This window comes from Mizuhopecten yessoensis, unplaced genomic scaffold (assembly GCF_002113885.1).
Source record: "Mizuhopecten yessoensis strain PY_sf001 unplaced genomic scaffold, ASM211388v2 scaffold716247, whole genome shotgun sequence".
Lineage (NCBI taxonomy): Eukaryota > Metazoa > Mollusca > Bivalvia > Pectinida > Pectinidae > Mizuhopecten > Mizuhopecten yessoensis.
Genome location: NW_018480021.1, coordinates 218,054 through 239,583, shown reverse-complemented (window position 1 = coordinate 239,583; position 21,530 = coordinate 218,054). Strand labels below are relative to the sequence as shown.

The window sequence follows — 21,530 nt, the reverse complement described above, 5'->3', positions numbered from 1 at the left end:
CTGTTTGTTTGTGATATGATATATTTTGTCGCTGTTTGTTTGTGATATGATATATTTTGTCGCTGTTTGTTTGCATTTTAGTAAATTCTCTCCTTTGTTTTGTTGTTACAGTAACTTTTGTGTATTTTCTGTTTACTACGTGGTGTGTTTGTTCCCTTTGTCTAAGTAATGCGATGTATTTCGTATCTTGACAATGCAGTCCCTGTGTGTTTAGGCTATGTTTGATTTTGGACTTAGATGTTACTAATTTTGTATTTTTTTCTATTTTACCACATGCACCAAACATGTTTACTTGTATTGATCTGAATCACATAACGGTGTCTCCAACTCTTTATTTTTCTGAATATTACATGGCGTTACCTGTAAATAGGAAATTCTTTTGAATGTTTATTATGAGTTAATTGATTTATTTCCGTGTAAGCGAATGAATATTCATTACAAATTTATGTTCCCAATACGATCTAATTTTCATCCAAATCACACTGGCTTTATTAGTTTCTCACAAAATATATTGAATATAGTTTTGCACTCATGGTTTTGATATTTTGGTCTTTTTGTCTGCGTGTGTGACAGCAATACAGGCTTTTAGTTACGCGATCTCATGACCTAGTTCTTTCAACATCAATCCAACAGGATTTTAACACGACAATCGTTTGTTGTTTAGTAATAAAAATGGGAGCATAATCTGGAAGAAATTTTATTTACTTAAATAAATATGTGTTGCTATCCTGACATTCTGCTTGTTTAAATGGACAGAAGAATAGCCATAAAGTGTTGTTATAATATTTTGACCATAACTTGACTACCGATTAACCGTAATATATCTATCAAGCGTTTTATGCGGCTAGCTTGAACACAGGACGCGTTTCAAAAGTCAGTGAGAGAAAATAAACTTTACTTTAAAGCGTCAGGGCATAATTTCAATATATATATTTATTTTTTTTATTATTTTTTTATTTATTATTTTTTCTAATTTATTTTTTTATTTTTATTTTCATTTATTTTTCCGTATTATCAATTTGCCTTAATATCATTTAAATGTTTTAATTGTAGTTATTTTAGAAATATCAGTGAAGCTTCATACTACTTGATCCAACCGGCAGAGTCGTGAAAGAATCTAGTCTGACAAATGCGGTGTTGTGTCAGCTGAACTTCGTTAAAAAGAATTAGAGTGTTGTAAGTTGCTGTTTTTTTTCATGGTGGTTTTGCATATTCAGAAGAGCATTGATGGTCCGATCATTTTCGTTTCAAGCAGCTACAGTTGCTGGCGTGTGACAAAGATTTATTACCGAGACAATTATGTATAGAAAATGTCAAGTTTTTCCTCTAAGTTACTTGCTGGACAGTGAAACCATCAGTTCATGGGTGGATGGTTAGAGGAACTACCGAATTAGTGGTGGCTGAATAGTGAGACAAACTATCAGTAATGGCTAGATTAACGAGGCTGGAAAGTGGAACAATCCTATAAGTGGTTACTGTGTATTAGGACAACCAGATAAGTGGTTGTTAGATAGGAAGACAGCCAGATAAACGGTGGCTAGATAGTAGGACAACCAGATAAGAAGTTGCTAGATAGTAGCACAACCAGATAATTGGTTGTTAGATAGTAGGACCTCAAGATAATTGGTTGTTAGCTAGTAGGACCACCAGATTAGTGGTTGCTAGATAGTAGCACCACCAGATAATTGGTTGTTAGATAGTAGGACAACCAGATAAGTGGTTGCTAGATAGTAGCACAACCATATAAGTGGTTGTTAGATAATAGGAAAACCTGATTAGAGGTTGCTAGATAGTAGCACAACCAAATAATTGGTTGTTAGATTGTAGGACCACCAGATACTTGGTTGTTAGATAGTAGGACAGCCAGATAAGTGGTTGTTAGATAGTAGGACAACCAGATAAGTGGTTGTTAGATAGTAGGACCACCAGATAAGTGGTTGCTAGATAGTAGGACAACCAGATAAGCGGTTGCTAGATAGTAGGACAACCAGATAAGAAGTTGCTAGATAGTAGTAAAACAAGATAAGTGGTTGTTAGATAGTAGGACAACCAGAAAAATGGTTGTTATTTAGTAGGACAACCAGATAAGTGTTTTCTTGATAGTAGTACAACAAATTAAGTGGTTTTTAGATAGTAGCACAACCAGATAAGAAGTTGCTAGATAGAAGGACAACCAAATAAGAAGTTGCTAGATAGTAGGACAACCAGATAAGTGGTTGTTAGATAGTAGGACAAACAGATAAGTGGTTGTTAGATAGTAGGACCACAAGATTAGTGGTTGCTAGATAGTAGCACAACCAGATAAGTGGTTGTTTGATAGTAGGACAACCAGATAAGAAGTTGCTAGATAGAAGGACAACCAAATAAGAAGTTGCTAGATAGTAGTACAACCAGATAAGAAGTTGCTAGATAGAAGGTCAACCAAATAAGAAGTTGCTAGATAGTAGCACAACCAGATACTTGGTTGTTAGATTGTAGGACAACCAGATAAGTGGTTGTTTGATAGTAGGACCACCAGATAAGTGGTTGTTAGAGAGTAGGGCAACCAGATAAGAAGTTGTTAGATAGTAGCACAACCAGATAAGTGGTTGTTTGATAGTAGGACAACCAGATAAGTGTTTTCTTGATAGTAGTACAACAAATTAAGTGGGTTTTAGATAGTAGCACAACCAGATAAGAAGTTGCTAGATAGTAGCACAACCAGATAAGTGGTTGTTAGGTAGTAGGACAACCAGATAAGAAGTTGCTAGATAGTAGCACAACCAGATAAGAAGTTGCTAGATAGTAGTACAACCAGATAAGAAGTTGCTAGATAGTAGCACAACCAGATAAGAAGTTGCTAGATAGAAGGTCAACCAAATAAGAAGTTGCTAGATAGTAGCACAACCAGATAAATGCTTGCTAGATAGTAGGACAACCAAATAAGAAGTTGCGAGATAGTAGGACAACCAGATAAGTGTTTTCTTGATAGTAGTACAACAAATTAAGTGGGTTTTAGATAGTAGCACAACCAGATAAGAAGTTGCTAGATAGTGGCACATCCAGATAATTGGTTGTTAGGTAGTAGGACCTCAAGATAATTGGTTGTTAGATAGTAAGACCACCAGGTTAGTGGTTGCTAGATAGTAGCACAACCAGATAAATGCTTGCTAGATAGTAGGACAACCAGATAAGAAGTTGCTAGATAGTAGCACAACCAAATAATTGGTTGTTAGATAGTAAGACCACCAGGTTAGTGGTTGCTAGATAGTAGCACAGCCAGATAAGTGGTTGTTAGATAGTAGGGCAACCAGATAAGAAGTTGTTAGATAGTAGCACAACCAGATAAGTGGTTTTTTGATAGTAGGACAACCAGATAAGTGGTTGTTAGATAGTAGGACAACCAGATAAGTGGTTGTTAGATAGTAGGGCAACCAGATTAGTGGTTGCTAGATAGTAGCACAACCAAATAAGAAGTTGCTAGATAGTAGCACAACCAGATAATTGGTTGTTAGATAGTAGGACAACCAGATAAGTGGTTGTTAGATAGTAGGGCAACCAGATTAGTGGTTGCTAGATAGTAGCACAACCAGATAAGAAGTTGCTAGATAGTAGGACAACCAAATAAGAAGTTGCTAGATAGTAGGACAACCAGATAAGTGGTTGTTAGATAGTAGGACCTCCAGATAAGTGGTTGCTAGATAGTAGGACCACCAGATAAGTGGTTGCTAGATAGTAGGAAAACTAGATAAGTGGTTGCTAGATAGTAGGAAAACTAGATAAGTTGTTCCTAGATAGTAGCACAACCAGATAATTGGTTTTTAGATAGTAGGACCTCAAGATAATTGATTGTTAGATAGTAGGACCACCAGATCAGTGGTTGTTAGATAGTAGGACCTCAAGTTAAGTGTTCGTTAGATAGTAGGACAACCAGATAAGAGGTTGTTAGGCAGAAGGACAACCAGATAAGTGGTTGTTAGGTAGTAGGACAACCAGATAAGTGGTTGTTAGATAATAGGAAAACCTGATTAGAGGTTGCTAGATAGTAGCACAACCAGGGTTGTTAGATAGTAGGACAACCAGATAAGAAGTTGCTAGATAGTAGGACAACCTAATAAGAAGTTGCTAGATAGTAGGACAACCTAATAAGAAGTTGCTAGATAGTAGGACAACCAGATAATGGGTTGTAAGATAGCAGAACCACCAGGTAATTGGTTGTTAGATAGTAGGACCTCAAGATAATTGATTGTTAGATAGTAGGACCACCAGATAAGTGGTTGCTAGATAGTAGGAAAACTAGATAAGTGGTTGCTAGATAGTAGGACCACCAGATAAGTGGTTGCTAGATAGTAGGAAAACTAGATAAGTTGTTCCTAGATAGTAGCACAACCAGATAAGAAGTTGCTAGATAGTAGGACAACCTAATAAGAAGTTGCTAGATAGTAGCACAACCAGGGTTGTTAGATAGTAGGACAACCATATAAGGGGTTGTTAGATAGTAGGACCTCCAGATAAGTGGTTGCTAGATAGTAGGAAAACTAGATAAGTTGTTCCTAGATAGTAGCACAACCAGATAAATGCTTGCTAGATAGTAGGACAACCAGATAATGGGTTGTAAGATAGCAGAACCACCAGTTAATTGGTTGTTAGATAGTAGGACCACCAGATCAGTGGTTGTTAGATAGTAGGACCACCAGATAAGTGGTTGTTAGATAGTAGGACAACCAGATAAGTGGAGGGAAGACAATGGATCGATCAGATAAGTAGTGACTTAAAGTTGGGGCAACATGATCAGTGATGGCTGGATTTACGAGGCTGGGTTTTGAGCACCAGATTAGTATTGGCTATTACAACTTGATCAGTGGGGTTGAGTTAGCAAGGCTTGGCTCTATCGTAACAAGAATATCTCAATAACATGGGCCTTTTTAGAAATTATTTAAATGTCATACACAAATTAGATGTTTCAAAATGTGCATATGCCAAGTCAATCATTTTTTCACTGATGTGATATGGTTACAGATATTTCACATTACCGCTGTCATCTGTGGCTGTTTCGTGATCTTGGGGCTGTAGTTTTAAAGTAAAATAGCTAGAATATATCATAAAACTGTGCTAGGGTTTACTTTTATGTACGACATCCAGACACGTAACAGTAAGGGTCAGTGATTTTTTTTTTTGTAAATCAATAATGAAATCAATATGATGACTGCCTAGTCACAATAGTACGGTGGCCCTGACACTCCAATAATATAATGACTGCCACTTCACAGTTAAAGTACGGAGGCCCTGATTCGCCACATGTAAGTAACAATATATTGAACGCCTTACATAATACAGTGGTAACACTCTGTTTCTGAGATAATTTTATGTTAGTTCGCAAGGTGGCTCTTTCGTAAATTGAAATCTTCATTGAATATAAAATTATAGGGCTTGTACTTGTTGCTCAGAAAACTCTTTAATTTTTGCAGCACCTAGTTTCTTTTCTTTTCCTTTTTTTTGGTGGGGGAGGGTGACGGTATTTTTCCTTGTATTTTAGGTCTCTTTAGGTGTGTTAGATTATCTTTGCATTGTATTATTTCACGCTACGCGCGTTAAAATCTCGACATAATATTACTCGATTTGTTTCACTTTTCAGCTCTTTTTATTACCTACAAACACGTCTTTCAAGGTCTTCATCTAAACATTTCTCGCAATATCTTCAAACCCCTTTATGACGCCAACAACTAGCTGAAGGCAGGATAACGAGGCATAAGTGTACTATGTATTGAGTGTCCTTCTGCCTGAACATGATATACATTGTAACGAAGTGGGTCTCGTGATGTTTGCTAGATATAATTCGTAGAGAATTACGAATACTATATACATAATGTGTTTACTGTCTTCATCAACTAATGATGTTTAGTAAAGCCTCGTTATATTGCCACCACTTGTCCAACGAAACATTGACATTATAAAAGAATTTGATCATGATTGTACATGGGATACCTGTCGTATAGTGCTCTACGTCATTTATATTACAGACGTTCTGGGTAAACGTGGCTATTTGGGAATGAATAAAAAAGGAGTCGGTAGATTTACATAGAATATAAGATGGAGACCATTGATATTTTCATTGGTCAACATTCAGACAAAATATAAATACAACAAACTTTGCACATCAGAAATTGTGCTCAGATGTTAATTAATCAGAGTCTCATTGTCAGACTTTCATGAATGGGGTTTCCGGTTACAGCTCCAGCGGAGTGGAAGATTACCGATGTCCATCGATTTTGCAATGAATGTGTAATAGAGTATTGTGGTAAGGAGACCTAATTGACCTTTAATTACAACTGTATTGTATAAGATCTTATTAATCTTTAATTAGTTCTAGAGTTTTTTCTTCAACTCCATCAACTAATCTAGGTTAGCGACCTATATTTACATCTTACTAGCTATTCCATCTATCGACTTCTTCAGAAAACATGTAAGCTTGAAAGCAAAGAGTTAAAATATATGTCCCATCTTAAAGTTGTTCCATACTGTAAAAACCCTTCAGGTATCACACTGTATGTCGTTAGAGGGGACAAATGTGTAACTCCCTGACGAATCGGGGGTTGTTTTTCTTCTCTGTCATGTGCTAAAGGGACATTTATTTACTCTATTTTGACCCACTGCCCCTATCGCAACAATTCAGTGTGGATTTTTTTATCTTTATCCTTTTTCACTTGCCTTGTCGTTCATTTCGGCGGTGTATCCGTAGGCACCCGACTTCATACGACCTTGGCTGTTGTCTCCGTAGGCACCCGTCTTCATACGACCTTGGCTGTTGTCTCCATAGGCACCCGACTTCATACGACCTTGGCTGTTGATTCCGTAGGCACCCGACTTCATACGACCTTGGTTGTTGCAAAAACATGATGTATATCAGTCTTAAATATAATGAAATGTATTCGTATCACACAGGTCATTATTTACATTTCTCTTTGACGTTTCAATGAGTCCATTTTCATGGTTGTTTATTACAGTAAAACTAAGTTATCCACGTGTTTCAGTACTTTGTCACCTATACTGGTCTTGTATAGGGACATTTATTTACTCTATTTTGACCCACTGCCCCTATCGCAACAATTCAGTGTGGATTTTTCTTTATATTTACAAAAGATTTTTCTTAAGATTTTTCTAAATATTTAATAAATATTTAAACAATATTTACGCGGTATTACTTGGATAATCATAATCAGGCGCCCAAAATTAAATGAACATAACATTAAGAGGTTTTCTATCAATTTTAAATTTCAAAATTCTTATTGAAATAAGGCCTGCCAAAAACTGATACTGAAAAGAAACACACACATTGCGTGACTTGTATATCAAAAACTAAAAGTGATGAAATAAACAAAAACGAAACGGAATCATCAGCGTGTCTTGACCGGGTTTCAAACCCTGGAATTCTTAATTGTTGTACACAATTGCTCTGACAAACATTGCTAATTGGTCAATAGAAGTGTCCAGACCTAACTGTGCTTAAGTTATATCCATACGGAGTTAAGGGGATGTTACTGTATTTACAAAACCCAACAGTGTAGTGGGACAGCGATCCTTGATTATTCTGAAAGATTGTTCATAGATTTAATTCATATGGGTAAACCAATAAGTCTTACAGTTTAAAACCAAATCAATGCGATAAAGATTAACAATGTGTATAACAGCTGAATCATTGTAGAATGAATTAGCATTCAACGTGCCAAGAGCCAGTCTGCATTGAGAAGAGTTATTCAGTTTTATCTGGACAAACTATTCCAAAGATTCCTTAGATCATCATTTTACTTGTTAGCAGTTATCTTTTCTGTATCCGTCACTCAGAGCGCAGCATATAGAAACGTGTCATGTGCAAATAGTTTGACGTTACAAATGAATTTGTTTTCCCAGGATTATTTATGTATGTAATAATGTACTATATAAATAAGTACGGCTCTAAAGCTGCGACTTGTTGTCTCCTGCCTTTATATCAATAGCTACTGGAACGCTTACCACTTAAACAAAGGGTTTCAAGTACAAATCATATTGGAGACATATTTGCAATTGATTATCTTATAGTTATCACTTATCGAGTTTTGTTGAGGTGAATATATGAGTATATGGACCTAGGAATGCGATATTAACCGAGACTTCGAAATAAAAGTCCTTAATTGTTATAGTAGATTTGAAATTGTCATGTTTTCAATTTAAACAATACGGAATGTAGACAATTTTTCAAAAAAGCGATATTGCAAAAAGGTTTCAAGTGCTGCATTTGTCAGAAAGCCTGGTGATGTCATCAAGTGAATATTAACCAGCAGTTTCTAAAAATTGAAATACCGAGTAAAAATCATAAATCATCGACGTCCACGTGATTGTGATCTGACCAATGAGGATGTAGGGAAAATAATGTCATCTAATACTGTAAACGTGGAATATTACGAACGGGGGTAATTTACGCTTACTACGCAGAGTCGGATCGTCCGCGTAAATGTCCCTCTCGCGTATGGTTTCGTCGATAGTGTAAGGAATGACATCTCTGGTAGATATTGGTACATTGTGTGTGTTCGTGATGTCCTCATGTACTATTGTTTTGTCAACGTATTACTAATTAACCAACGTTTTCTAGTGCAAACAAAAAATAAGACAAGCACATTTTCATCTGTCCAATGACCAGTCGGTACGCATACGTAATATGTACTCATGATCAGCAGCTAGTATTTTTACCTGTACACATTTTGTAAAGTAAGGGAGATAACTATGCATCGACCGCGTAAATTACCCCCGCGCGTACAGTTTTGACCTTCAAATCGCGTTATTTTCACCCAGCGTAAATAACCACGTTTACAGTATTGTTTTCAATATAGTGCATTTATTTGTTTTCTATATTCAGATCATGGAGACTTTGACTACTCGGTGACGTGGTGATTCTTGACACATAATGTCTTCGGGAACAAAGAGTGGAAGCTCAACGGAACGTTCAACAGATGGGAAACGAGCTGTACCCGAAGGAAAACCTAACAATGGACTATTTAATCGACAGAAGTCGAAAGGGCGTCTTTTTAAAAGCACCAAACCGGGCTCGATAGGGAACTGGAATTCTGTCAAGTCAGTAGGATTCAAGAAAAAGGGGAAATCGTCACCAACAATCCAGGAGGATAAAGATACAAAGACAGGGACGGAGAGTATTATTGATATTGAAGTAGAGGATGTCACAGTCGCCGAATCTGTTGACCAGGTGAATAGCACTGACAAAGACTCTTCAGAGATTAACACTGAAGCTGACAATATTAAAAACGACAATTTAGAAAAAGGGAAAGGCAACCCGAATGTAGTTGTTGAAAAAAATAACGAGAACTCTGAAGCAAAAACAAGTTCAGAGACTGTAATTCCGAATGGAGATGCTTCGAAACTCAACGGACATGTTTTCGGGAAACCGGTAGCTTCGAATGGAATAGCGCCAGTCCTAAATGGTGTACCAGCAAAAAAGGAAAATTCTTTCTTTCGTGAGAAGTCAACTTTAGCGCCACCTAAAACGCCAATATCGAAGAAAGAAAGAACAGAATCACCAGATAGCAAGAAATCTTTCACAAGACGAGATTCCTCGAAACTTTCGCTCGATGGATCTTCTCGTGTGTCAGTAGACGCCGCTTTACAAACGGCTGGAGTCGTATACCCCACAGAAGATAAGCCCCAAAAATCCGTGTTTTCTAACAATGACTCCTGGATACGGTCCGCCATTCCTTCCCTTCCTCTCTGGTTCGCTATCACCTGTCTCGTTCTCAACATTTTGATTCCTGGATCTGGTAAGTTTTTTAAGCCCTTTTTTATCATGTTTTTCCCTTTTTTGCACTTATAAATCATTTTGTAACCAATTATCCCTAAAGACCTTAAAAGAGTATTTGTGATTTGTTGGTGGGCTTACAGTGTCATATCGATGTAGATACTTGGCTTTGGTTCATTTGCAAAATTGGTTAAGTTGGTAATTTGAAATATACCTTGGCACATTCATAAGACTCAAATGTTTTTAGAACTAATACATTGTACTATTCACTATATATCGTATGTAACGAATTATTCAGTCAGATGTCAGTTAATCAACTCCTCAAGAGTTACCAAATAGCATCATAAGGTGTCCCACAAAACTTCCCAACCGTGCATTCTAACCACTGTATTTTTTCAAAAGATTCGTCTCATTCAAGCAAAGTGAAAGTAAAGCGCTGCCATGTTGTATATTACTTGACTTGCGATCTGAACCGGTCACGTACGTCATGCTCGGGGCATGATAGAAATATCCAGCACAAATAATTAACGGTTGAATACGCAAATTAATACAATAATGCATATTTCATTTAATTGTAATATTTGTAATTATTTATTAATCATCTAATTACATTTTAATATCTGTTAGTCGCAATCCGTTGATTTAACTGCATTTAATTGACCAATGCGTCGATGAAATAAATTTGAATAAAATAACAACAGTGTTAAGCTGGCATTATTTTGTATTGTACATGAAATAACAGAATAAAAATTATGTTAACTTCTGATTACAAAGGTTCAAAAAAACACGGACTTAGATCTGATTCCGTGAGAAAATCCGGAACCTTGTACCGGTAACCGCTTTCCAGAGAAGATGCCCCGAGTGTCAATAGCCACGCCGCGCGGCAGTGGCTATTGACACTCGGGTGGTAATAGCGACGGACTATATAAATACGACCCGTATCTGAACAATTTAGACATATGTCCATACGTATTTAATACATTACCGTAATTGCCTAGACAGACAAAGTGCTTACAATGTAAAATTCTAAAATGCACTCATAAAATACAACGCAATGTTCCTTCCATCATTTTAACGAGTATCTTTACATATATTCTCAAGTCTAAATTCATGCCTTTTTGATTGAAATTGAATTGGCTAGGCTACAAAAATTGTATGTTTCATGTACCCCGAACTTAGATTTTACCTCCGATCCTAACAATTAACTCACTCTTCCTAATCAAATGCGCCGAAAATCGTAAGCGACTTCATGACACCTCTCTGTTTCATGGACAGGTATCAAAACCAAATTTAAGTCCCATATTTTTTTATCTAAAAGAACTAAAAATATACGGAAAAATTAATCCAATTGGTCTGAATGGCTATGTTTGGTGACTATTGTAATTTCTTGAATTACCCAACCTCAGAAAAAAAATGTATTTAAACCCCACATACCTACAGTACCCTATTATTTCAGTCATGTTACCTGAAACATACACATTTTTATTTTTGGTCCGATCATAACAGCAATCCAACAGACAGTTCTTAATGAAAAATGTCTAACCGTAAATGAACATAAATGTAAACTTTAAATAATATTATTTTACAACAATTATGAAACAAGTTTTGTTTTAACTTATATTAATCACTCTTGTTACCCCGGATGGACGCGCGCAGATCTAGATGGTCTTAATGAGGGAGGAAATTAAAGTTCCTGGAGAAAAGTGCCGTGGTCGGGCAGATGACCCCTATACCTTTTCACGTCCGATCGGGGAATCGAACCCCAGTCGTCTTGGTGAAAGGCGCGTGCGTTATTCACTGCGCCACCCGACCACCCTATAACCGTACAATCACATTTCATCACAGAATATATACGTCTCTCACTTTCACTGTAATTACTCAATCTATTGTCATGTCTTTGTGACGTAAATCTGGATAGGATTAGAATCTTGTTTCAAGTCGCGATCGTGAGAGTTTCTTCCATTAACTGAACGAATTATACTTTCATGGCAATTTGCTGTTTTATGAGTAATAACAGAAATATATTCCCCAATTATATTTATCTTGATTTCCCATATAACATCGATTTTCAGCGACATTCACAGGTTGATGGATAGATTGTTAAAATCAAGTACCGCCAAACAAATACATCAAAGACAGAGATACCATCTGTCCTCGCCATCAACCACGCAATAGAGAACGACACAGCTACTAAATGGGAAGTGTGCTTATGATTTTGTATTCATGGGGCAATGAATAATATATATGAAACAATACATCTCATATCTAACGAGGTAACACATAACAAGAAATATTTAAATAAAGATATATCCTAAATGTTTGTGTAAATATCGCAAGTCCGTCATTCATTAGACATTGGAGTGAGTTATCTAAAAACATCTATTTAAAATGTAAGTACATTGAAGCAGAAAACAACACAAAGCCATTGTTTACTGTACAATATCGACCAATCAGGATTCATCAGTGTAGCACGAACAGCTAAAGGAATGTAAATCAATGCTTAAAGTGTTCTGAAACATATGTAGAGATAAGATTAAAGGACGATCAGGGTTGGGGTCCTGGATGCGGCTTTCCTCCAAAGAGTGCCCACTCGCAGGGGGGAGTCATTCTCCCTACATATCATTTACACTATATATTTTTAACTTTGCAAGAGTTAGTTCGCAGTTGAAGCGGGCATAATTTGTCTCATGTGGCATTTTCTTAGGCAATGATTCGACCCGAACAACGAACACTTTTTGAACGTGTATTACTTGTATCGTTAAAACATAAGTAAAATTACCGTCAGTTTGGTGAGTGTTATATATTCCGTACTGTCGATGCTTCGTGTGGGACACATAATCTGTTATGACATAATCGATTATTTTTTTACGTATAATCGATGTTTAGGTTAGACTCATTATTGTACACAACAAAAGCACGATACATCAAGCCAGTATACGAGCTTCCCTTTATTAAATTTTACGTGTCAATATATCAAATCATCTACTCGTCGTTATAATTACATAGTACTCATGTTTCACAGAAATTGACAGTGAACAGAAAAAAAAGTATCTTAATTTGTTATTCTCATAGTTGATGCAGTTATAGTTGATTCAGTTATATAATCTCATAGTTGATGCAGTTATATAATCTCATAGTTGATGCAGTTATAGTTGATGCAGTTATATAATCTCATAGTTGATGCAGTTATAGTTGATGCAGTTATATAATCTCATAGTTGATGCAGTTATGATTGAGATTCATTGATTCACTGTGCAATAATGTACAATATGGATTAATCAGATTAATGGCATATCAAATTCTTTGGAACAATGGCCTGAGCCGTAATATTGATTAACTTAAACACCTTAGTAATGGCATCGATTACCCGTAACGCCTTGGTATTGTCCATGATTACTTCAAACTTTTCAGCAGCGTCATTGATTACCTCATACTCCCCCGTAGTGGCATTGGTTACCTCATACTCCCCCGTAGTGGCATTTATTACCTAAAACTGTTCAGTAGCGGCATCGATTGCCTAAAAATCCTTAGAACTTGCATTAGTTACCTTAAAGTCCTACTGAGTGGCAGTGATTACCTCCAACTGTTCAGTAGCAGCATCGATTACCTAAACCTCCCCCGTAGTGGCATTGATTACCTCAAACTGTTCAGTAGCGGCATCGATTACCTAAACCTCCCCCGTTGTGGCATTGATATGTACCTCAATCTGTTCAGTAGCGGCATCGATTACCTAAACCTCCCCCGTAGTGGCATTGATTACCTCAAACTGTTCAGTAGCGGCATCGATTACCTAAACCTCCTCGGTAGTGGCATTGATTAACCCATATTTCTCCGTAGTGGCATTGGTTACCTCAGACTCCCCCGTAGTGGCATTGGTTACCTCAGACTCCCCCGTAGTGGTACATTGATTACCTCAGACTTCAAGATGTTACACCTACCCTACATCATATCTTTTACAATTCAGTCTGTGTCCTTTTCAAAAGAAATCCAGATCATCCCCGCAATGTTGTGTTGAAGGGACATACACCCCACAATGTTGTGTTGAAGGGACATACACCCCACAATGTTGTGTTGAAGGGACATACACCCCGCAATGTTGTGTAGGAGGGACATACACCCCACAATGTTGTGTTGAAGGGACATACACCCCACAATGTTGTGTTGAAGGGACATACTCCCCACAATGTTGTGTTGAAGGGACATACTCCCCGCAATGTTGTGTAGGAGGGACATACACCCCACAATGTCGTGTTGAAGGGACATACACCCCACAATGTGATGTTGAAGGGACTTACACCCCACACTGTGATGTTGAAGGGACATACACTTCACAATGTTGTGTTGAAGGGACATACACCCCACGATGTTGTGTTGAAGGGACTTACACCCCACAATTATGTGTTGAAGGGTCATACAACCTACAATGTTGTGTTGAAGGGACATACACCCCACAATGTTGTGTTGAAGGGACATACCCCCCACAATGTGATGTTTAAGGGACATACACCCCACAATATTGTGTTGAAGGGACATGCACCCCACACTGTTGTGTTGAAGGGACATACAGCCCACAATGTTGTGTTGGGGGGACTTACACCCCACAATTATGTGTTGAAGGGACATAAACCCCACAATGCTGTGTTGAAGGGACATAAACCCCACAATGCTGTGTTGAAGGGACATACATCCCACAATGTGATGTTGAATGGACATACACCCCACAATATTGTGTTGAAGGGACATACAGCCCACAATGTTGTGTTGAAATAACATACACCCCACAATGTGGTGTTGAAGGGACATACACTTCACAATGTTGTGTTGATGGGACTTACACCCCACACAGTGATGTTGAAGGGACATACATCCCACAATGTGATGTTGAATGGACATACACCCCACAAGGTTGTGTTGAAGGGGGATGACATACACCCCACAATTATGTGTTGAAGGGACATACACACCACAATGTTGTGTTGAGGGGACGTACACCCCACAATGTTGTTTTGAAGGGACATACACCCCGCAATGTGATGTTGAAGGGCCATACAACCTACAATGTTGTGTTGAAGCGATATCCACCCCACAATGGTGTGTTGAAGGGACTTACACCCTACAATGTTGTGTTGAAGAGACTTACACCCCACAATGTCGTGTTGAAGGGATATCCGCCCCACAATGTTGTGTTAAAGGGAAATACACCCCACAATGTGAAGTTGAAGGGACATACACACCACAATGTTGTGTTGAGGGGACTTAAACCCCACAATGTTGTGTAGAAGGGATATCCACCCCACAATGTTGTGTGGAAGGGACATACACCCCGCAATGTTGTGTTGAAGGGATATCAACCCCACAATGTTGTGTGGAAGGGACATACACCCCACAATGTTGTGTTGAGGGGACTTACACCCCACAATGTTGTGTTGAAGGGATATCCACCCCACAATGTTGTGTTAAAGGGAAATACACCCCACAATGTTGTGTTGAAGGGACATACACCCCACAATGTTGTGTTGAAGGGACATACACCCCACAATGTTGTGTTGAAAAGACATACACCCCACAATGTTGTGTTGAAGGGACATACACCCCACAATGTTGTGTTGAGGGACTTACACCCCACAATGTTGTGTTGAAGGGACAAACACCCCACAATGTTGTGTTGAAGGGACATACACCCCACAATGTTGTGTTGAAGGAACATACACCCCACGATGTTGTGTTGAAGGGACTTACACCCCACAATGTTGTGTTGAAGTGACTTACACCCCACAATGTGATGTTGAAGGGACTTACACCCCACAATGTTGTGTTGAAATTTTGAAATTCGGTCGACCCCATATATATTCTGTCTTCATACTTTTTTCTGTTTATAGATACCAAACCTATTACTTATATAGATTTATAGATACCATACCTATTACTGATGTAGATTTATAGATGCCATACCTATTACTTATGTAGATTTATAGATACCATACCTATTACTTATGTAGATTTATAGATGCCATACCTATTACTTATGTAGATTTATAGATACCATACCTATTACGTATGTATATTTATAGATACAATATACCTTTTACTTATGTAGCGACTCGTTTCTGTGTTTTAGGTACAATACTTAGCGGCTGCTCCATTCTGTGTTGTGGGAAATCACGAGTCCAAGCTAAGGATGACCAGCTGACCGTCACGCTGTGTGTCAACATCATGGTGGGCATAGCCCAGTTGTTTACGGTCACCTTCCTGTTCGTCGGCTGGTTTTGGAGCCTGGCCTGGGGTCTCAAAATGGTCTCCATTGCTGGTAAGTAGGGTCGTGATAGGGAGGGAAAGTAGACAGGGGACACTTAGGTAGGACAGAGACTTAGATCTAATGGCGTGGTAGGATACGGGTATGTAAAAGAGGGAAAATATGACAGTCAATTTACAGGTAGTTACATAGATGGTTCAGTTTTCTTTATTTCCGAGAGCCATCCGATTCATAGGTTAAATGTCAACTATCTACACCATGTAGTACATGTACAAGAGATTAATATACATATTTCAATTATTAAGTGGATAGTGAGCTTACAAAGTACATAAGTAGTTTTCCATTTCAGACATTGATTCATCAACGTTTTCTCGTAGTACAATATAAATTCTTTCCGAGATTACATAATTCTTTTACATTATTATTACTCAATAATTTCGTTTACTTAAAACCATGAGGACGTCTGTGATAGAATCGCTTGATAGGTCTTGATATGATTGACATTCATGTAAATAACGGATAACTACGCAGGTAGACTTATTGGAACCTAGCTTTGCGTGAGCGGGTATTTACGCCAATGATTTCGGAATATTTGAATGAAAACTATTCGATCGATCCTTCAATGTATTTACTGCTGAATTTTACCATTTTCAAAGGAAAACGTTCATGGTTGAAATCATCAGCAATTTTATAGAGATATTGAACACAAAAGAGAAACCAAGTGATGTTTAAAGATATTTAAGGTAAGGAAGGATAATGAAGTATTTCAACATTTCATAATTTTCTTTTGAATTCACCTAGTTGAGTACCGCCACCAGAAGAAACAACAAAGGGAGCGAGAGTTACAGACCCTGGCACTCAGTGCGTTCGGCTCGCCGTCTCGTGTGCGGTCGTTGTTCTCCGCTGTTTAAGGATTCTCGTTCGTGTATTTGCAGTACTCTGTTTTACTCCCGTTAGGCTTCGCTCCCTGTTACTAAGACGGTTCGGAGTCGTTCTTTTCGTCGAGACTCATGGAAATAGTAGTTCCGTTGGAGGCTAATTGTACTATAATAATAATATGAACCAGTCTAAAAGGCAGATTGGTAAACCTGTACTTCGAAGCGAAGACTAGCGGATGTTAGAAAAAACTACGAAAAACAATCCAGTGTTCCCGATGATTTTCGTGTGTGTGTCCGTTGTTCTCCAAAATGTATTTCTTTATAACGGCAGTACCATTCTGAAAACTATATTTAGAACTCGCCTGTACAAAATACTACAGAAATCACTGCGTATAAGTGTCATTTTCAAAATATTTGTACTATCAAATACGGTGTATAAATCTAATGTTATGTTAAAAATTCCTTGTGATGAAGATGACGTCTAACGGAGATATCATTATTGTTACATATATCTTATTTTATAATGTTATATAATAAGACACAGGTGTTGTATTACTTATAAAACTGTATGCAAAGCATCTGGGTCTATTTCGATTTTCGATTTGTTTATTTTGAAATATCATATGTCAGAATTATGCAATTAAATATATGATGTGTTTCTTGTTTTCTTTATCAGTTTATTTTAATCTTTCTTCGTCGTCTTTCATAGTTATTATACATGTTTAAATAAATTTAATTTTTAAGAACAATTCTTTGTCCGTTGCATTATTTGTAATTCTACCATGTCTGCGATGTAACGACATTAGTTTAAACATATTTATTGCCAAAATAAGACCAAGTTATAACAACTTATCAACGCCTTCTCCTAATATACCTTTTGAATGACATTACAATTATGACAATAAATATATACAATTGTTGTTACCATTTGAACTCAAAATCTCTTGCTGTATTTAATAAAGTTTTGCACAGATCTAAAAATGTTTGAGTTAAGGTCAACGGAAAATTGTGAATTGCCAAACAAAAGAATTTCTAAATTTAACGCAACATTCAAATTATTCAAATGTTTAACCAAAATACTTCTTTCGTTTGTAAAAAGGTGACATTCTATAAAATAGTGAAAGACATTCTCACAAGGATGACCACAAATTACAAGACGCATTCTCAACAAGGTTAACTCTAAAAAGGTCATGATTAAGGGAACTGCGCTGGTGACGGAGCTTAGTATGCAAAATATTAAGGTTACGATTTCCGATTTTAAAATAAATAGGTGGACTTGACTGAATATTTGATGTTAAACAGGATTTGAATGAATTAGTAGAGGGTAGGGATCGAACCGAATTTTATTCTAATAGTGAAGGGTAGAAGGTAGAAAAGAAGAGTTAGTAAGAGATAATCTGAAAGGAGGAATCCTATAGTTAATATTGTTACGTAAAGCGTAACGATTATTTTCTCCAGATAAAGGCGGCAAAAGATTATTGAAGTTATCAGGAGTTAATTTATTATGCATCTTATACAACAGTTGAAATTTCCTCCGTTTTTTGCGAATAGATAAAGTTTCAAGACTAGTTTCGTAATATAAAGTATTAATAGGGGTATATGAAGGAAGTTCTAACTTTTCCGATTCAAAAAACAGTGCAACCGTCCCACAACTCACAAGCATATTCTAAATCAGGTAAAATAAAAGTCTTGTAAATTATTAAAAGAGCATCCCTACTTAATAAATGTTTCAGTTTCCGTAAGACATCGATTTTTTTCATAACAAAAGTGTTAATTCCATTTACATGATCCTCCCACTTTCCATTCGAATTAAAAGTTACCCTAAAATGTTTATGATAATCTGTAACGTTTAAGACTTTCCCATCAAATTCTAATTCTAAGTCTTCTTCGATATCGATTGAATTCGAAATAAGCAATGCATCTGTTTTTTCAGGATTAAAATTAACCAACCAGGTTTTTGACCAAGCATTTAAGATCTCTAGGTCTCTATTTAAAGTTTCTTGAATTTCTAGACAAGATGAAGATGGCTTAAGTAATGATGCATCGTCTGCAAAGAGACGAGACGTTGATTCAAAATTATCTGCTATGTCACTAATAAATATAAGAAATAAAAGTGGGCCAATAATAGAGCCTTGCGGAACCCCTGCCTCAATTAGACCTACAGAAGAATATGAACCGTTCAGAAATACCTTTTGGTGTCTCCGAGACAAATAATTGTCTAACCACATAAGCAATTCACCTGAAAATCCGTGCGATTTTAACTTCACCATAAGACCTCTATGCCAAACCCTATCAACAGCTTTGGATATGTCACAGAATACAACACACGTATGCTTTTTTTCTTCAAGTGCAATACAGGTTTGGTGATAAATATCAATGAGTTGATACACTGTAGAATGACCATGCATAAAACCAGACTGATATTTGTAAAACAAAGAATTTTCTATAAAGTAGTTGTACAAATGTGGACAGTGGTCAGCAATGAAATTGGTCTCTAATTCGAAGGAGAATATCTGTCACCCATTTTCAACAATTGCATGATATTAGCTAACTTCCCTTTATTTGGATAAATCCCTGTTGTTAAGGATATATCAAATATTATTTCGAGCGGAGTACAAACAGTGTGAGCAGTATTTCTTAGCATATGGTTGCTGATTCCATCCCCACCCGAGGCCTTGCCGAGCTTCAATATCTGTAGAACATCGCGTATTTTAGTTGAATGTAATCTAATTAAACTAATTTGTTTGTCAGTTTTTGGATCAAAAATCGGAACATCAGTGTTACTGTCATCTACTTTAGTGATACAACAAAAATAGTTATTTAATAATTCAGCTTTATCTGCATCTCTAGTAACTATGTCATTAGTAATAGGATCGACTAAGGAAGGTATAGGTTGTGAAGTATCAGACGTTTTAATTTTAATTAATTTCCCATAAGACTTAGGATCAAAAGATGAGTACCCATCAATAATATCATAAACATTTTCATAAAAAGTAACACGTGCATGCTTTTTCATATTATTAACGTTGTTTCGCTGTGATTTGAATTTATTGATATATCTACCAAACGTTTGGTTGACCTTGCTATTTTATGTAACCTATCCCTAATTCTGAAGTTTTTTCTAAGCTCAGAGGTCATCCATGGCTTATCATTAGGTTTTATATTTACTTCTTTACTAGGAATACATTCATTGGCAAAAGATAGATAAATGTTCGTAAAACGATCACAGGCTAAATTAACAGAGTCACAATTATAAACAAATATCTATCCAATTATGATTTGATATAAATTCATTAAATTTTTCAAACTTTGCACTCTTGTACTGCCAAAGCAGTGAAGAAGTCAACATTTAAGTCCCCTGTTACTATTACATTAGGAGAGATATCAAGAGCATTATTTATAGACGACATTAAATTTTCCCAAAACGGTAGGATAGAGTTTTCTATAAGCTGTTCCAATAATGTAAGTCGAGTAGGGTAGGCTAATTTTTGTCCATATTACCTCATCACCAGGATATTCCAATTCTGGCAAGCGATCAACTTCAATTTCTATCAGGTCGAAAGGGAGAATGAAAACCATCAATACATAAATCATTAGTAGTAACCTGATCATCTAAATGAGTTTCGGTTAGACACACAATGTCGTATTCATCTACTTTGTCCTCAATGCAGTCCAATTTGTGTCTAACGCTCCTAATATTTAAATGAAAAATAAAAAGCTTCGCAAAGTCTCGGACCAGGATTGGACTCAATATCCATAGGCTGTAGTAATAGCATTAACAAAATCAATGAAAACTCGAAATTTCGGAAACAAGAAATAAATATAATATTTAACTGAATAATTAACCAAAAAAGATAGCGAATATGTACCCGGAATTTCATGAATAAATTATAATGTGCAAACCAGCAATTGAAATTGTCAAACCTTATTACAACATATTTAAACGAACATACAGGATATGTCATGTAAACAAAAAACACTGAAAAAGAGCAAGGTCACGTAAAGTAATAATGAGACCAACATGAAAGAAGTCGGTACAGTATAACCCTTGACATAAGGGCTATCGCCTGGACAGAGCGCAAAACCCACAAAAAGCATGGGTTTGCACCCTATCCAAGTGGCGCGTGTGTCGACATTTATACACAGGTCAGTCATGTATACACATAATGTACATTATAAGTTTGAGTTGTGATTATAGGAACACCAGAAAATAGGGACGGGGAAATGGAGCCAGTCAATATAAAAGTTTTCTGTTAATATTTTGAAATGGTGGCAGACTGTCATTAGGCTAGTATCCCCCACCCAGACGACACAGGTAGCAATACTGTACTTACAGACACTCATATTCCTTCAACTGATCATATGTCCATCACTCCCGTGCCTTCGTAGTCTTTCTCCTGTCATTCCTCTCCTTCGTGCAAGACTCTGATCAACTTGCCATCTAGGTTGGGGGACGATAGCATAGAGACCACTTGCCATTACACCGAAGAAAAAACCCAGTATTTACATAGTTTGGTAAGTAGACTGGACACAACCATCCTCTTGTAACGACATTTTTCATTGGTTAATAACCATTCAGTATTTAGGGGATAGTACGTCGTTCTGAGTGTCTATGTTGGCGATTAGAAATGAAGTTTAG

General features: G+C 36.9%; 1 protein-coding gene across 3 annotated transcripts in view; it reads left to right on the top strand.

Annotated features, from left to right (window-relative positions):
- Positions 1-17,584, top strand: part of LOC110442313 — a 34,282-nt gene extending 16,698 nt beyond the window's left edge. For all 3 annotated transcript variants that reach the window (XM_021485847.1, XM_021485846.1, XM_021485845.1), the window contains exons 2-4: positions 8,870-9,782; positions 15,879-16,067; positions 16,815-17,584. In XM_021485847.1, coding sequence (XP_021341522.1) covers positions 8,918-9,782; positions 15,879-16,067; positions 16,815-16,924 — 1,164 coding nt within the window. In that variant the 5' untranslated portion in view covers positions 8,870-8,917 and the 3' untranslated portion in view covers positions 16,925-17,584. The remainder of the gene's footprint in view (positions 1-8,869; positions 9,783-15,878; positions 16,068-16,814) is intronic.
- The last annotated feature ends 3,946 nt before the right edge of the window (positions 17,585-21,530 follow it).